This window comes from Protomyctophum parallelum, assembly GCF_964188405.1.
Source record: "Protomyctophum parallelum genome assembly, chromosome: 9".
Lineage (NCBI taxonomy): Eukaryota > Metazoa > Chordata > Actinopteri > Myctophiformes > Myctophidae > Protomyctophum > Protomyctophum parallelum.
The window spans coordinates 35,076,358-35,091,322 of NC_139706.1; the positions used below are offsets into that span (position 1 = coordinate 35,076,358).

The following is a 14,965-nucleotide window of genomic DNA, read 5'->3' on the forward strand; positions in this document are numbered from 1 at the left end:
TGCACCGCATACTATATATAGAGCGTATAATGGTAGACTACAACACTGGTCCTTTTTAACTGCTACCGTCGATGGCTGTGACATCGTAAAATAGTAAATAGTGCATTTATATAGCGCCTTTATCCAAGGCGCTTTACAGAGATTGTGTATTACATTCACCATTCACACACAGATGCCAGAGGAAACCATGTTTGCAAGGCACCAACCTGCACATCAGGAGAAATTAGGGGTTCAGATTCTTGCTCTAGGACACTTCGACACCAACTCTGGGGGAGCCCGGGTTCGAACTGGGAACCTTGCGGTTGCCATCCGGTCACTCAACCCCTGAGCCACTGCCGTGTCCTTGTTTATGGCAAAACTTTATAGAAGAGAATATGTAGATCAGGTTGATGTAATGGTGGCTAGAGACCAGTAGTTCTCAAACAGTTTACGCCCCCACATATAAATGTTTTGTGCCAGGGACCAGAACAGAAGATTTGTGAAAAATGCATTTTTCATTTGAAAAATATATTATGGCCTGGGCTGTGGCTCAGCGGGCCAGGCACCTTGGCTGCTAATCCAGTCTGGCAGTGTGCTGCGGGCTCGACTCCCGATTCCGACGACCTTTACTGCATGTCACCACCCCCCCATCTCTCTCCCCATTTCCTGTCAGGCTACTGTCTATCCCTCCATAAAAAAATAAAATAAAGGTGAAAGCCACAAAAAAACATTAAAGAAATATATATATCAAATGTACATCTGCCATTTTTAAATAGCCATGGTAACAAATGTAGCTTGGTACCCCCTGAAACCCCTCCTCACTTTGAGAATGACGCCTATGCACAGGCCGGGCCAATGTTGAATATTTATCAATGTTAATTAGGTATTTCATAAATCGGTTTGAATTTGAGGTGTTCGTACTTTACATTGTCAGTTGAACTTCTCTCTCCACCTAGACTGAAGTCACTGGGAGAAGGGTGCAAGGTGTGGTCATCCAGTGCCCCGAACCTGGGGAAGTCCCCCAAACATGCACCCATGACTGCTGCCTTCTCCAGCCTAAATGAAATGGGTGAGTCTCTGTCCTCGTTATAATCTTCCTTAAATCAATGAACATGAAATAAAATATTATAAATAATTATTACACATCTTGGTTGAATGCTCAATTCTGATTGGTCAATCACAGCAAGCATTCTACTTTGATGCCACTTTAAATCAAGCTTTTGTTATACTTTATATTATTGTTTGCAACACCCTGTCTGGGTTTATTTCTCCATAATGACCAGTAAGGGATAGAATACTTAAAGCTGTAATCTGAAGCTTTCCTGTCCTAACCAGGATTTGAACCCAGGTCCTCCACATGCCAATATTTGCACTGTTGACACAGGGAGCATATTGTATAAAGACAAGTTATTTCCACTTGAGGTTAATGCAATACCTCTTGTCACACAGTCCACTACTGGGTCACCCTATAACCACATAGGATAAGAATGTCCCAAAAGAGAAAGGAAGATCATAGCCTGGCTCCCGCCCTGAATCGCTAGCCACGCCAATTAAAAAGACATGTTTGTGAAACTAAATGAAAATTCAGGCCGAGTGTCAGGCTCGGAAAATCATGTCCAATCATGGCAATTGCGTTATACAGTATATTGTATTCTCTACCAGTATTCTCTACCAGTGCAGATTAGCTTTATTCACTTAAGGTTATGCTTCTCCCATGTACACAAAATGAACACTGGATTTTCTAGTGTCTTCACTACTGATCTTTCTACTCTTCCTCTCCTTTCCAATTCCTTAGAGGAATGTGGCGAGTTTGAGGAATCTGTGATGCCTTCAGACCCCAGCAGCAATGGAGCGGTGGAGGATGCAGGATCCTTTTTGGGAGGCCTGGGACCCGGAAGCCTGGGGACAGGAGTGGGCCACCAGGACTACCTGCGTCGCTGCAGCCAAAGGAAGAAGAGCGATATGCTGCTATTAGGCTGTGCCTCTCTTCTAGGATCTCTGGCCCTGGGACAGGATTTACTACAGCTGGGGAAATTACAGGTAAACAGAAAATAGGAAATAAAAGAGGGGGAAGATAAGAAAGACACTGAAAGACAAGTGATATTCCCTTCAGTCTTCAGATGTAATTAAAGCTGCACTTTGTAACTTTATAGTTTCTTGCGGAAGTGCTGAAATGCCTGCTGAAATGGCTGCTTGCTCTGGGTAGAAATAAAATTTTGACCTTCAGGTCAAAATTCGTATCAAACAAGAAACAAGGGGGCGACTGCTGCCCCCTCCATACCAGAATTCATGCTGGCTGGGCCAGGCTAGTTAAAGTACTACTACATGTAATGTACTTATAGTTACTGTCCACCACTGGTAATGGTATATTCATTTGAAACTAGAAATTGTCCTGAGTAGAGCACAGACTTCCACCAAGGTAAAACAAAGTTTGTCTATAATGTGCCAAGACAAGTGCCAGTGTTTTGGTCAATGTCCCGTTTTGGCCAATAGATCATCATGATGATGAACTTACACATTGAGTACTGAACGGACCACTTAATCAGGCCCATGATACAACCTTCTTAAAAACAGATGGAGTGGTGTTGTTAACCTGTTGAATTTATGTTAATTTTGTGTCAGGCCACAGCCACAAGCCACTCGCCGTGAAAAGTTAATCAGTTCTTCCTTGAGCCAGGACAAAAACCTTTCTGCCATGTGGAGCAGGGCTATATTATGAAATGACCATCACAAATAGGAGTAAGGCATCCTACAAACTGTATATGCTGTACTTTGTACTGTATATGCTGGACAATGTAAATGGTAAATACAATGGTGCATTTATATAGCGCCTTTATCCAAGGCGCTTTACAGAGATTGTGCATTACATTCACACACCCATTCATACACCGATGGCAGTGGAAACCATGCAAGGCACCAACTAGCACATCGGGAGCAATTAGGGGTTCAGTGTCTTGCTCAAGGACACTTCGACAGTAACTCTACCCCTGAGCCAACGCCGCTGAACAAGGTAAAGTTCCCCAAGTTGGCACATGTTCAGAATGAACAGAACCAGAGGCTAACAAAAGTCACAAGTGTTACGTTTATTCAACATATATGTTAAAATACAGAAGGGAAGAGGGGTTATTCTAGCTGGGATATCATGATCCCAAAAGTGGGACTGTGCCCAAGGGCAGGTGATATAGGATGAAGGCTTTAGTGCCTACTGGGTCCTCAAAAACTAAACATACACAGCAACTAAACCAATCAAAACAATATAAATACGCAAGCAAATAAAGTAATTAAAGTAATCACAGCAAAATAAATCCTAACAATGCGATATTAGTTAAAGGCCCAGTGTGCCTATGTCCTCAACACTACTATGGCACAACAAAGCACAGTCTCAAATACAATATGGCATGGTGGGAAAAACAGTTAGCCTGGTTTGCAGCCTGATTCGCTGCAGAATTTGTTTTGTCGCGAAGTGACAGGCTAAAAAAGGGAAATGTTCTAGGTTAGTTATCCTCCTACAATAGATCACATAATACATCTTGTTACCCCTCAATACAAAATATAGCAAAATGACTAAAATAGATCAAAATGAAAATACCAAAACCGCTACCCAGTCAATATACTCAAGGTTCCCACTGATGTGGCTAAACCGGGAAAGGACCTGGAGGCTCTCGAAGTACAGAGGATAAATTAGGCAGTTGACTAACAATGTCCCCCATGTCTAAAACCCATTCCTCTACCCTTTAATTACTATGGCAGCATCCCAGCTCCCCCTCACAAAACACCTGCCGAACTCTGCAAATATGAAATGTCACCTATTAAAATATATCCCCATATAATCAAAATGAATTATAAAAGCATCAACATTTGTTTGAGGTTTTCTTACCAAGTACTAGGCTGTACAACTCATGCTTCCAGCCAGGTCCCCAACAAACACTCAAATCAGGCTTCTGGCCTTGCGAAAATAGCGTTATAGCGTCTGTTCACCACCAAGTGTCACTGTTGCACAGCCTAACACAGACACAGACAAGACACACACAGGCCAGGGAGGAGGGCTTGTACAGTACAGTACAGTACAGTACAGTACAGTACAGTACAGTACAGACAGACAGACAGACAGACAGACAGACAGGAAGGGAGGTAATTATCTTAACGATCTGTGTTGTTGCTGTGTCAATGTAGGTACTTCAGGATGAGCAAGACTTCCGGGAGGAGGGCTTGTACAGTACAGTACAGTACAGTACAGTACAGTACAGTACAGACAGACAGACAGACAGACAGACAGACAGACAGACAGACAGACAGACAGGAAGGGAGGTAATTATCTTAACGATCTGTGTTGTTGCTGTGTCAATGTAGGTACTTCAGGATGAGCAAGACTTCCGGGAGGAGCAGCGCAAGAAGAAGGAGGGTCTATTCCAGCGGACGGGACGCTTCAGACGCAGCACCTCTCCACCCAGCCGCAACCTTTCCCTGTCCCTCTCCCGTAACCATGACTCTGCCCTTCCGTGCTTGGACCCCTCCCCCTCTGTCACACTCCTTTCCTTGTCGTCGCTGTCCGACTGCAACTCTACCAAATCCCTACTGCCTTCCGACCTGGAAGATTTCCCCTCCACACCTGCAGCAGGGATAAAGTTGCCTGTGGCGCCCCCTGCCCCTTCCCTCAACCCCCTCCTAGACCTACGAGCAGAGAGCTTTAAGAAGGAGCCCAACCAGTCTCTAACCCCCACCCATGTCTCTGCTGCCATGGCCCTGAACAGGGGACACCGACGCACCCCATCAGACGGGGCAATACGACCCAGAGCCCAAACCCTGGGACACCGCAGGACCCCTTCAGATGGAAGCTTGCCCATGCCTCCTCCAATGGGGGTACCCTCTGTCACAACACACAAATGTGAGGGGCTTGGGCTGGCTGCTAATGGCAGGCTTATATTTTTAGAGCCTATTGCTTCTGATTAATCTGTCCATTCTGACTATTGTCCCTTCGTTGACTTGACTTGACTTTATTATGGATCCCGATTAGCACTTGCTTAAGCATGGCTATTCGTCCTGGGGTCCAATTAACACAGCCATAAACACATCATACACAACAACATACTACAGATACTACACAGACAATAGTTCACGTACAAAAGTTAAGAAATGTTTCAGAATCTTACCGTTTTACAATATTGAACATTTCATGATCTCTGATTTCATTACAGTTTTGCAAAAAATATTTTTTTCCCCATCAGTTCCTTCAACCTACTAAACCAACTAAAATAATAATCTCTCTTGTACCTCCATAGGCTCACAGGAAAACACAGATGCCCCTCGTCTTCCTGACCCCACCTCCATACTTCCAGTGGTGCATCGACGCAAAGCCCCGCCTCCGCCCATCCCTGACCCGGATCCATTGTGTCTCATCAACCCCCTGGAGAGGCCCAAGACACTGGAGTTCGCTCCCCGACCCAGACCCACCCCAGCACGGGTGAAAGCAGACCCTTGGAAGATGGGCTCCCTCTCCCGGACCCTGAGTTCATCCCCAGGCAGCAGCTGTGACAGTCCGCTGGGCTCGGGGGACAGCAGTGCTAGCACAGCGAAGCCCAGCTTGATGGACATGGACGTGGAAGGCCAGAGTCAGGACAGCACTGTGCCCATGTGTGGACAGATGCAGGCTGCCACTCTCTGTGGACAGCAGTACTCCTAAGGACTGCTTATGCTGTCTTAGCCTATAGCAAGTGCAGACATTGACATTTTTCCCATGCTCCAAACATCTCACCTGCTTGCCATGTTCTCGTGCAGGCTCTTATTGGAAGCCAGCAGCGCGCCCCTCCGTCTTGAGTGTATAAAAAGTCTCAACGCTAAAAACATTTACAGCAAAGCCTTTTCCTACAAAACCACCAATCTCCTATGCCTTGCAGTGTGCTCACTGTACTCTCTCTCTGTCAATACTCACCTTACCTAGCGTCTATAGCACTTGCTCCCCCTTCAGAAGCCATCGTTAGATGCTCCTTGTTCACTCTTCAAGCTCTTTTGTTTCGTTTCTTTTTGTCTGCTGCTTTTCTCCTGCAAGATTTGTTTTGTTAATTAAAACCTTATAAAAGTCAAATAGCTACTTCCCAGAACTCCATGCTTGCCGTTTGTTCCTACATTATATCCATCCATATGTGTGTTGTAGTCATGTTTACCGGCAGTCTTTTCTTGTGCTTGTATTGTATCATTGCATTCATCTTTCATATTTGTGATTTACCACCTTTTACTCCAAAGCCTGGAATGTAGGGATAAACTTTGATTCAAATTCTTAGTGGGCAATAGGCCCACAGAAAATAGTATGGTTGAACTAATTCTAATTCCACTTCAAATTCTTAAATGGAGTGTCCTTGTTGATATTTTGCACGTCTGCAGTGTAGCAGACTAGCAGTGTGGTCCACAAAACACAAACCACTTCCCTTATAGAGGGTATGCGCATGCATAAAGTAAGTGGCAAATCGAGTGGCAAAGTGAGCTTAACGTCGTTTAACGTTGTGTAATGCAATCAGATAGGACTTTTCTGTTTGGATGAATGGGCTGTCAAGGCCAGAAAGTTGTTTCTTTGCCACTCAGTATAGGCGTTCCCGCGTAACTTGCGGGTATGATGATGATGTCACAGACTCACAGTCACACGCATACCCTCTATTGTCTTTCTTGTTCAGACCCATAAATAGTACCTACCTTGCTGCATCATCCATTTAGTTATGTAGCCATAGCTCAATAGATCTATGGCCAGCCCATACTCGTCCATCCTGTACACAGTAAAGATCTCAGTGTTAATTTAACTCTGAGAGTGTAGAAACTAGTAGGAAATAGGAAAATGAAAATGTCGTTCATCTCTGTATCTGTACAGGGTATCGTATCACCCTCTCCCCCAAAGAGATATAGCCTTTATATTCTCACAGCACAACAGACTTCTCATATCCCCGCCCTTGTACTATAAATACAGAGAGTTTATTTTATCAATTTCTGAACTGTTCCTGTAATCACCTTTTAAGAAAACATTTTCTATTGATTTAGCAAACCTGGTGTGTGTGTGTGTGTGTGTGTGTGTGTGTGTGTGTGTGTGTGTGTGTGTGTGTGTGTGTGTGTGTGTGTGTGTGTGTGTGTGTGTGTGCGTGCGTGTGCCTTTCTGTAATGTCTACAGTGTATTATGTGCAAATGAGCACAATTGTGCAATTATTTTTGTTTTCTGTGTATGTTATTAAGCATGAATGAGAAGATCATGTACACGTAACATAGGATGATGCTACACACATTCTGACATCTATCCATTCATGACAGAATCCATTTTCCACTAGCAATCTACCTACGGCTGTATGGAGCTCATAACTACCTTTGCTTGTGTCAAGAATGACCATTTTGAACTGATATTCTCCATTCTGCAACTGAACAGTTTTCACAGTTTAAAAGCCATGTTGTGCATCCAGTTTGTCTTTGTATGGACTATTGAATTTGGCACTGTGTGCTTCAGCCATGACTTTGACAAATCAACATACTGTAGAGCTCTTGACTTTCTCGCTCTGAAGTTGTTTAAAATGTGGATTATGGGCACAGTGCTGCTGGAAGGAGCTGGAAAAAACACCACTTCCGTTGTTGTCATTCTTTTTTCTTTTTTAACTACACAGTTTGTCCACAAATGGTATTTAATTTACTGTGCAAATTTCTATGGGAATGTTTGCGTGCGTGTTTGTATGTGTGAGTGCGCGCATGTGGCTGTCCCATTGGTCGAAGGATGAGCCAAACTCATTCTCCTTGTGTGGTTAAGAACACTCAGAGTATTTATTGAATTTATTGTTATTATTGGAATAATAATTAATTATTGTTATTATCTTCCCGGAATATCTGTATATATTTGTTAATATAACAAACCAAGGACAACCTAGGAAACTAATGACAGTGGCAGCTGTCTCACTTCTCAACCTGTGATATTTTTGGGTGAAACGATTAATAAGAACATGTGAAATGTGATGAATGATTGTCCTGAGAGACAATAAAAGAAAGGGAAAGCTGCCTTGGGGTCTCTGCTTTCATTTATTATGTTTTTTTGATTGTTTTTTATGTCCCACAGCTACCATTGGTTGTCTTTCTTAGGCTATCCTGGATCCAGTTTTTTTAGTGTGTATTTTCAACTGCTGGATAGGCCTATTTGCAGTCTCAGCATCAGGAAAGAATGCTGCTGCAGTAACTGAAAATGTCCTCTGGATGTCATCAGAGATCCCAAACGATGTCATACCAGACAAACCATTCAGTGTAATGTTTCTTCTTGGTACACACAATAGAGTGGAATGGACTTAGGAAATAAATATTATGAGTATGTATGATCAGCTGTAGTTAGTTCAGCAATCATCAGAAATTATCAAACTATTTTGAGAGATGAAGTCTTCTTTGTGGATATCATACCATGTACAATATCAAATTATATACTGTATGTTGCCACCAGCAACCAGCATAGAGGTGATAGAGGTATAGTTCTTTGCTGTACATACACTGTAAAGATTTACAAATACAGTGCATGCATGCATACATACACACAATAAGGTGTGCTATATGAACAAGGGAAGGGTCCATCCTGATCCTTCCATATCATTTTCTATTCAACAACTTCATTTTCAGGTCCGTCATCCCTCCCCCCCTTTTCTTTGTTGTTGCTTTTAATAGCATCACGATGGAAGTGAGGACTGGTTGCTAGGTAACTGGCTGGCGTCTGGACGGGTGTTTGATGGTGATCACACTGACAGACAGACATAGAGCAGTTGAGTGAATAATAATAATAATAATAATAATAATAATAATAATAATAATAATAATAATAATAATAATAATAATAATAATAATAATAATAATAATAATAATAGTATAGCCTTAGTGTCAGTATCCTCCTGATCAGTATTCTGTTCAGTAGCTATTCCAGATTTCCAGTGTCTCCTGGTCAGTCAGGGGTGCATGCTTTTGGTTAGACATATCTCAAACCCTCACCCTGACCCTAACCTCCCACTGGGCAACACACCTAAACCTTAACCTTAACCGTCCCTCTCCCAACCCTTAACGCACCCCTCACCAACCTTAACCCGGTCGTTTAAACGCACCCCTCACCAACCTTAATCCGGTCGTTTAAACGCACCCCTCACCAACCTTAATCCGGTCGTTTTAACGCACCCCTCACCAACCTCAATCCGGTCGTTTAAACGCACCCCTCACCAACCTTAATCCGGTCGTTTTAACGCACCCCTCACCAACCTTAATCCGGTCGTTTAAACGCACCCTCGGCCCTCACCAACCTTAATCCGGTCGTTTTAACGCACCCCTCACCAACCTTAATCCAGTCGGACTAATGCTATGTCTAACCAATGCTATGTCTAACCAATGTATGCCTCCCGTCAGTATCCTGATGTGAAGTGGCTGCCTTCTCCAAACACCATGAAAAATACTTTGATTATCAATTCATTCTTAGACAATTTGTTTAATATTTGGCATCAATATATATAAATAACTAATCATTTCATAATTTTTTTATAACATGTATTTTAATCATTTAATGGATTTTCAAAATGCTAAATACATATATGTATCTCAAACAAATTTCCCAGACCAGTATTTTCTATTTATTGTGGATTGTTTTGTATTGTGGGTAATTGGTATCAAAATACCGTTTGTTGTATTTTCGTCCATCTCTGCGCAAGAACGCAAGCAGGGTTGTCAGTGTATAGTGATTGACACGCTATGCCTAAGGGGGTAGTGAGGAGTGACATAACATGCACCATTTTAGCCAGTGGTGGAAGAAGAAGTAGGCTACTCGGATGTTTTGCTACTTTTGTAAAAGTAGCAATGCCACAAATTACTCTTTTACAAGTAAAAGTCCAGTATTCATTTCATTAATTTAAATCTCATTTCATTCAATTTACATGAGTAAAGGTAAAAAAAAAAAAAAAAAGTATTGCAATCAAATACTTAAGTACCAGAAGTAAAAGTCCTCATTATATGCAGAATGCTCCATTTCAAATTTGTCAAAAATATTTTGACAAAAATGTGACAAATCAGCTTGTAGATCAGCTATTTTCAAAAAGACTGAATATTTTTAATTGCTTAATAATGTATGTTTTGCATTAATAATCTAAATCTAAAAAGTAACATGTAAGTTGTAACTAAAGCTTTCAAATTGTTTACTTGTAATGGAGTAAAAAGTACAATATTTGACTCTAAGTTGTTGAAGTAAAGTAGGCTACTAGAAAATGGACATACTGAGGTAAAGAGTACCTCAGAGAAAGTTACTTTCCATCAGTGTAATGTTACAGTGGTGACACGGTATTGTTCTATAGCCAAGTCAAAGACCTTGGTATAGTCATGGACTCAGACCTGAATTTAAACAGCAACATTAACACAATCACAAAGTCGTGTGAGTGTCCATGAGTTCATCTTCAGTAGACTAGAAAGTGGAGCATATCACTCCAGTTTGTACACTCGCTTCCTGTGTTTCAAATAATTGATTTAAAAATACTGCTGCTGGTCTATAAAGCTTCAAATGGTTTAGGGCCATTTCTGAATCTTGTGTGATATCATGAACCATCCAGATGTCTCAGGTCATCTGGAAAAGATCTGCTTTCTGTCCTTAAAACCAAAAACTGCAGGTCTACTTCCACTCTAATAATTATATTACTTTTAAAACACAACTAAAGAGCTTTCTGTTTTCCACTGCCATTGGTTGAGTTAACTATTTTTTTCTATCTCTTCTACACTGTAATCTTACTAACTACTAATCATTGCTACTTTTGTTTCATGCATCTATAATTGTTTCCATTGCTTGGTGTTGTTTATATTGAATTGCCTTGTTGTTGAAATGTGCTGTACAACTTGCCTTGCCACTGATTTTAGCCCCAGTGATATAGGCTAATACCACCATGAAACTGAGAGAGAGAAGTGAGGTTTTTGTGTGTATGTGTTTCGTTTCAAGGAGAGGATGTGTCAAAGTTTACTGCACAGGCTCTCTCTATTACATCTCATCCATTCACTCTCCAGCAGTTACCAACAGGATCCTTAAGGCCTATTCATACTCCAGTTTTAGGTGCTGAGGACTGAAATGGTGGTCACCTTATGAGATCATCACCTAATACTGGAGGAGGAATATAGGCCATTAAACATCACTGGGAACGGGAAGAACCATGACCTCAAACCACACTGTATTTATGTTTGTTTTAAACTTTATTTCATATCTTCATTTACCAAACAATAGTGCATTCCCGGGCTAGCAGTTCAGTCCTCATGATATTTTTTATGCCGAGCATTGAATAAAATGTACTTTTCAGGAGAGGCAAGACAAATCTTCCAGTGGCAAAACTATAGCTATGATGTCTCCAGCTTCAGTCCCTTTCAATACAGGCAAATAAATAAATAAACGAAACCAAATCACATCATGTGGAGTTCTGTTCTGTGCTGAACGTAGTACAGTATGAAGTTTACCAGAGTTCTCCAAATGACCCTCCCACTGGCTTTCCTGCATGTATATAAATGGCCATTGTATTGAGAATAATGTTGAAAGGTCCTTAGAGGGTTTTCAAAGGGCATTGCACAATACATACTCTGAGCAGGTCCTGGATCCCCTAAAACAAGGGACATCATCAGAAACACCATAAATACAGATACAGTCACAAAGCAGCTCTGTCAAGAGCAAATTCTCTTTCCTTTCCCTTGCTTTCATTTTCCATTGATAAATTAAATCAATAAAGTAAAGCTTTTCACAACCATACATTTTTCTATTTTTTTTGTACAATTGTGTCATATATTCACAAAAACTACTGACATTTGACAAACATTTACCTCAAATGACATCAAAGGAAAGAGCAAAAATACCACAGTCAGTATTTACGGTTCCATCTCTCTTTTTGTTGTGCTTTTGGTGTTGTTTGTTTTCAAAGCTACACTAATGCAGAGATTAGGTGTCTATCCCTATTAGCACAAAGTGTTGTCTTGTCACGTTATGCTCACAACAACAGAATCAGAGTCAGTTATACCGTTTATCACAAACCGTAAGTATAGACACAAAGAGACCTGTGGTGGCCGCCAATAAACTGAACCCCGGGATTGTTTCGTGGGCATCTAGTATCACTAGAGAGTAGAGACAGTGGTACATATTGACCTAGAATGACATAGCACATTGAGACAAAAACAAGATGGTGGAGTGGTGCCATGGAGACAGGACCATGGGAGGAAACCTATCCCAGAGGGGCCTATGGGTGATTAGACTCAGTCCAAGCAGCCATGGAGACCATCCCTGCAGGTGCCATTCGTCAGTGTTGTTGGTTGATTTAACTGTCCTGGGAGATACCAGAGGCTTGAACCACAGAGAAATAGATGGTGAGATAGACAGACACAGACAGAGAGAGAGAGAGAGGGAGAGGGAGGGGCGGGGGGGGGGGGGGGGAATGACGACCATGACTGACAGGAGAGAAAAAGAGATGAGCAGAGAAAGAAAGAGAGGGAACCAGGAACACAATGAATATGAAAGAGGGAAAGCATTGAGAGAAGGTAGGATGCTTCAAACAACTGATCTTGATGGCCAATTAAGACGAGCATTCCATAATTACTATTCCAGTGTCTTTACTGTGAGAGCAGCATGGCGCTACAGCTGTTTTATTGGGGCTGATGATGGCCTACTTCTCTCTATTCACTGGAGCCCCTCTGCATCATACTGGTTTCATCCACACATGGTACCATTTCTCCAGAGTCCCATTGACACACTTAAGTCCCTATTTTCCTCTTATCAGGTCACAGGAGATATTTTAATGCATGTGGTTTTCAGTTCCACTGCTTTGAATCTCTTACGCGGTGGAATTAGGTTTTGTCCCCTACATCGCTCAACTTGGCCAAGGCAGTTACTGCCTTCACTGGATTCTTCTTCTATGAGGACAACTCTGTCGCCATATTCTGTGTTCGCAAAGGGCAGAATGGATTAAAATAAGGGTATGAGAGAACAGGTTAGTGGCAGCATGCCATGACAGAAAGCAATAGAAAATCCCTTAGATCGGAAATGACTTTCCCTGGAGCCACGCGTCACATGCAGGGGAAAGAAGAAGGAGGAAACTGGGTTTTGTGACATTACCGATTAGAGGGGGGGAATTAAGGTCATGCTTTCTTACATTTGTCAACCCAATTACCTTCTTTGCCAAAGGGCAGATATGTAGGTCTATACCAGTGGATCTCAACCTTTTCTGGATCAGGGCCGTGAAGATCTCAAAAGCATTCACTGACCAGTGACCACCCATCTGACCACTTAACAGCATTCGAAAAGACGTTTTGAAGTGGTGTTACTGTAAGTTGTGTTAAGTGGCATGCTCAGAAAAGTGGCCTTTTTAAAGCATGTTTATTTTATTGATCAATCAATTGATTGGATCAATGAAACTAAGTATTTATCAGTATCACAATGAAAATACATTTTTCAGAGGGTAAAGAAAAAATACTTTCATATATATATTCTTTTTTAATATTAATATTATCATTAAAATCTTGCCAATTACTTGGGGGACCACTTGCAATGCCCTCATGGCCCACCCACAGGTTGAGAATCACTGTACCCACGATAATGCTATGAAAAGCAACAGTATCTATAATATAATCACCAGAAAAAGTTGTGTTTATGTATCACAGCTCTGTTTACAGCTATAGCCACACAAACCAATCACTGTGTTGTCTAATGCTAACAATGTGAATATTCTGTCCTCAAATACATTTCTATTTTTTGTAACAATTTAAAATGTCTGAACATTTATAAAACACAGAAAGATGTCTACCAAACAATACAATAAACATGTATATCTGGAGTCTGGAGTGGCACACTCCTGTTGATCTGCCTTCCCAATGTCCCCTGATATGTTATTATCAATGTCTGGGGGGATTCAACATTAGTGATAATGGGTAGGAAATCTGGCAGAGAGATCCTGGCTTCATAGTTTCCAGCTTAAGAGCAACCCTGGCACAGAATCCAGAACTCAAAGTGGCCAATGGTGGTTGATGGAACTGGCTATTTTCCATTGTGACATCTTTAGCTGGAAAATGGGGGTTGAGGGGAGGCAACGGTATGGAGGGGGGCTTTGACGGTATGGAGGGGGGCTTTGACGGTATGGAGGGGGGCTTTGACGGTATGGAGGGGGGCTTTGACGGTATGGAGGGGGGCTTCGACGGTATGGAGGGGGGCTTCGACGGTATGGAGGGGGGCTTCGACGGTATGGAGGGGGGCTTTGACGGTATGGAGGGGGGCTTTGACGGTATGGAGGGGGGCTTCGACGGTATGGAGGGGGGCTTCGACGGTATGGAGGGGGGCTTCGACAGTCTTGACAACAACAACAGCACACGTACTGTACTGTACTGTACGTCCCTGGAGGGGTTCTGGACAACAGATTTCGTGATAACACACCTGACAATAGCACAGCAAGTTTGCTGAATAATTTTGTTTGTTTGTTCCGTTCCTCAGCGGGACAATAACATTTGATTACTAATAACTTAATAAGGATGATGAATACCAAAAGCAAACTAAGGACCCCTGGTAAAATCATCAAAGGAGGCGTTACAGACACTTGGAATTAGCCCTTGAATTGAAAACAGTCCTGAAATTGATAGACGTGACAACCAGGACATAAGTCAAAGGCAGGAATGATAGAATAATGAGCATTGAGGCAGTTTTATTTCCAGATGACTATATTGCGGCTAGTCTGTTCCATATCCATAGTCCAGGTAAGAGGCTTTTAGCTGATTGAGCTCTGCTGTGACAGAATGAAGGTAAGGTGTACAATCAAATTGGGCTATGGTCTTGATATGTGTCTGTCTGTCTCTCACACACACACACACACACACACACCCTCACACACACACACACACACACACACACACACACACACACACACACACACACACACACACACACACACACACTCCTTTGCTATATTACTTTTACACCAAAATTGCCTTCACCCGCCCTACTCTTTCACCCACT

General features: G+C 42.1%; 1 protein-coding gene across 2 annotated transcripts in view; it reads left to right on the forward strand.

The window, feature by feature from the left end:
• The window catches only part of map3k10 (mitogen-activated protein kinase kinase kinase 10), a 41,546-nt gene extending 34,519 nt beyond the window's left edge, over window positions 1-7,027 (forward strand). For both annotated transcript variants that reach the window (XM_083772657.1, XM_083772658.1), the window contains exons 9-12: window positions 936-1,048; window positions 1,775-2,019; window positions 4,330-4,864; window positions 5,259-7,027. In XM_083772657.1, coding sequence (XP_083628783.1) covers window positions 936-1,048; window positions 1,775-2,019; window positions 4,330-4,864; window positions 5,259-5,659 — 1,294 coding nt within the window. In that variant the 3' untranslated portion in view covers window positions 5,660-7,027. The remainder of the gene's footprint in view (window positions 1-935; window positions 1,049-1,774; window positions 2,020-4,329; window positions 4,865-5,258) is intronic.
• The last annotated feature ends 7,938 nt before the right edge of the window (window positions 7,028-14,965 follow it).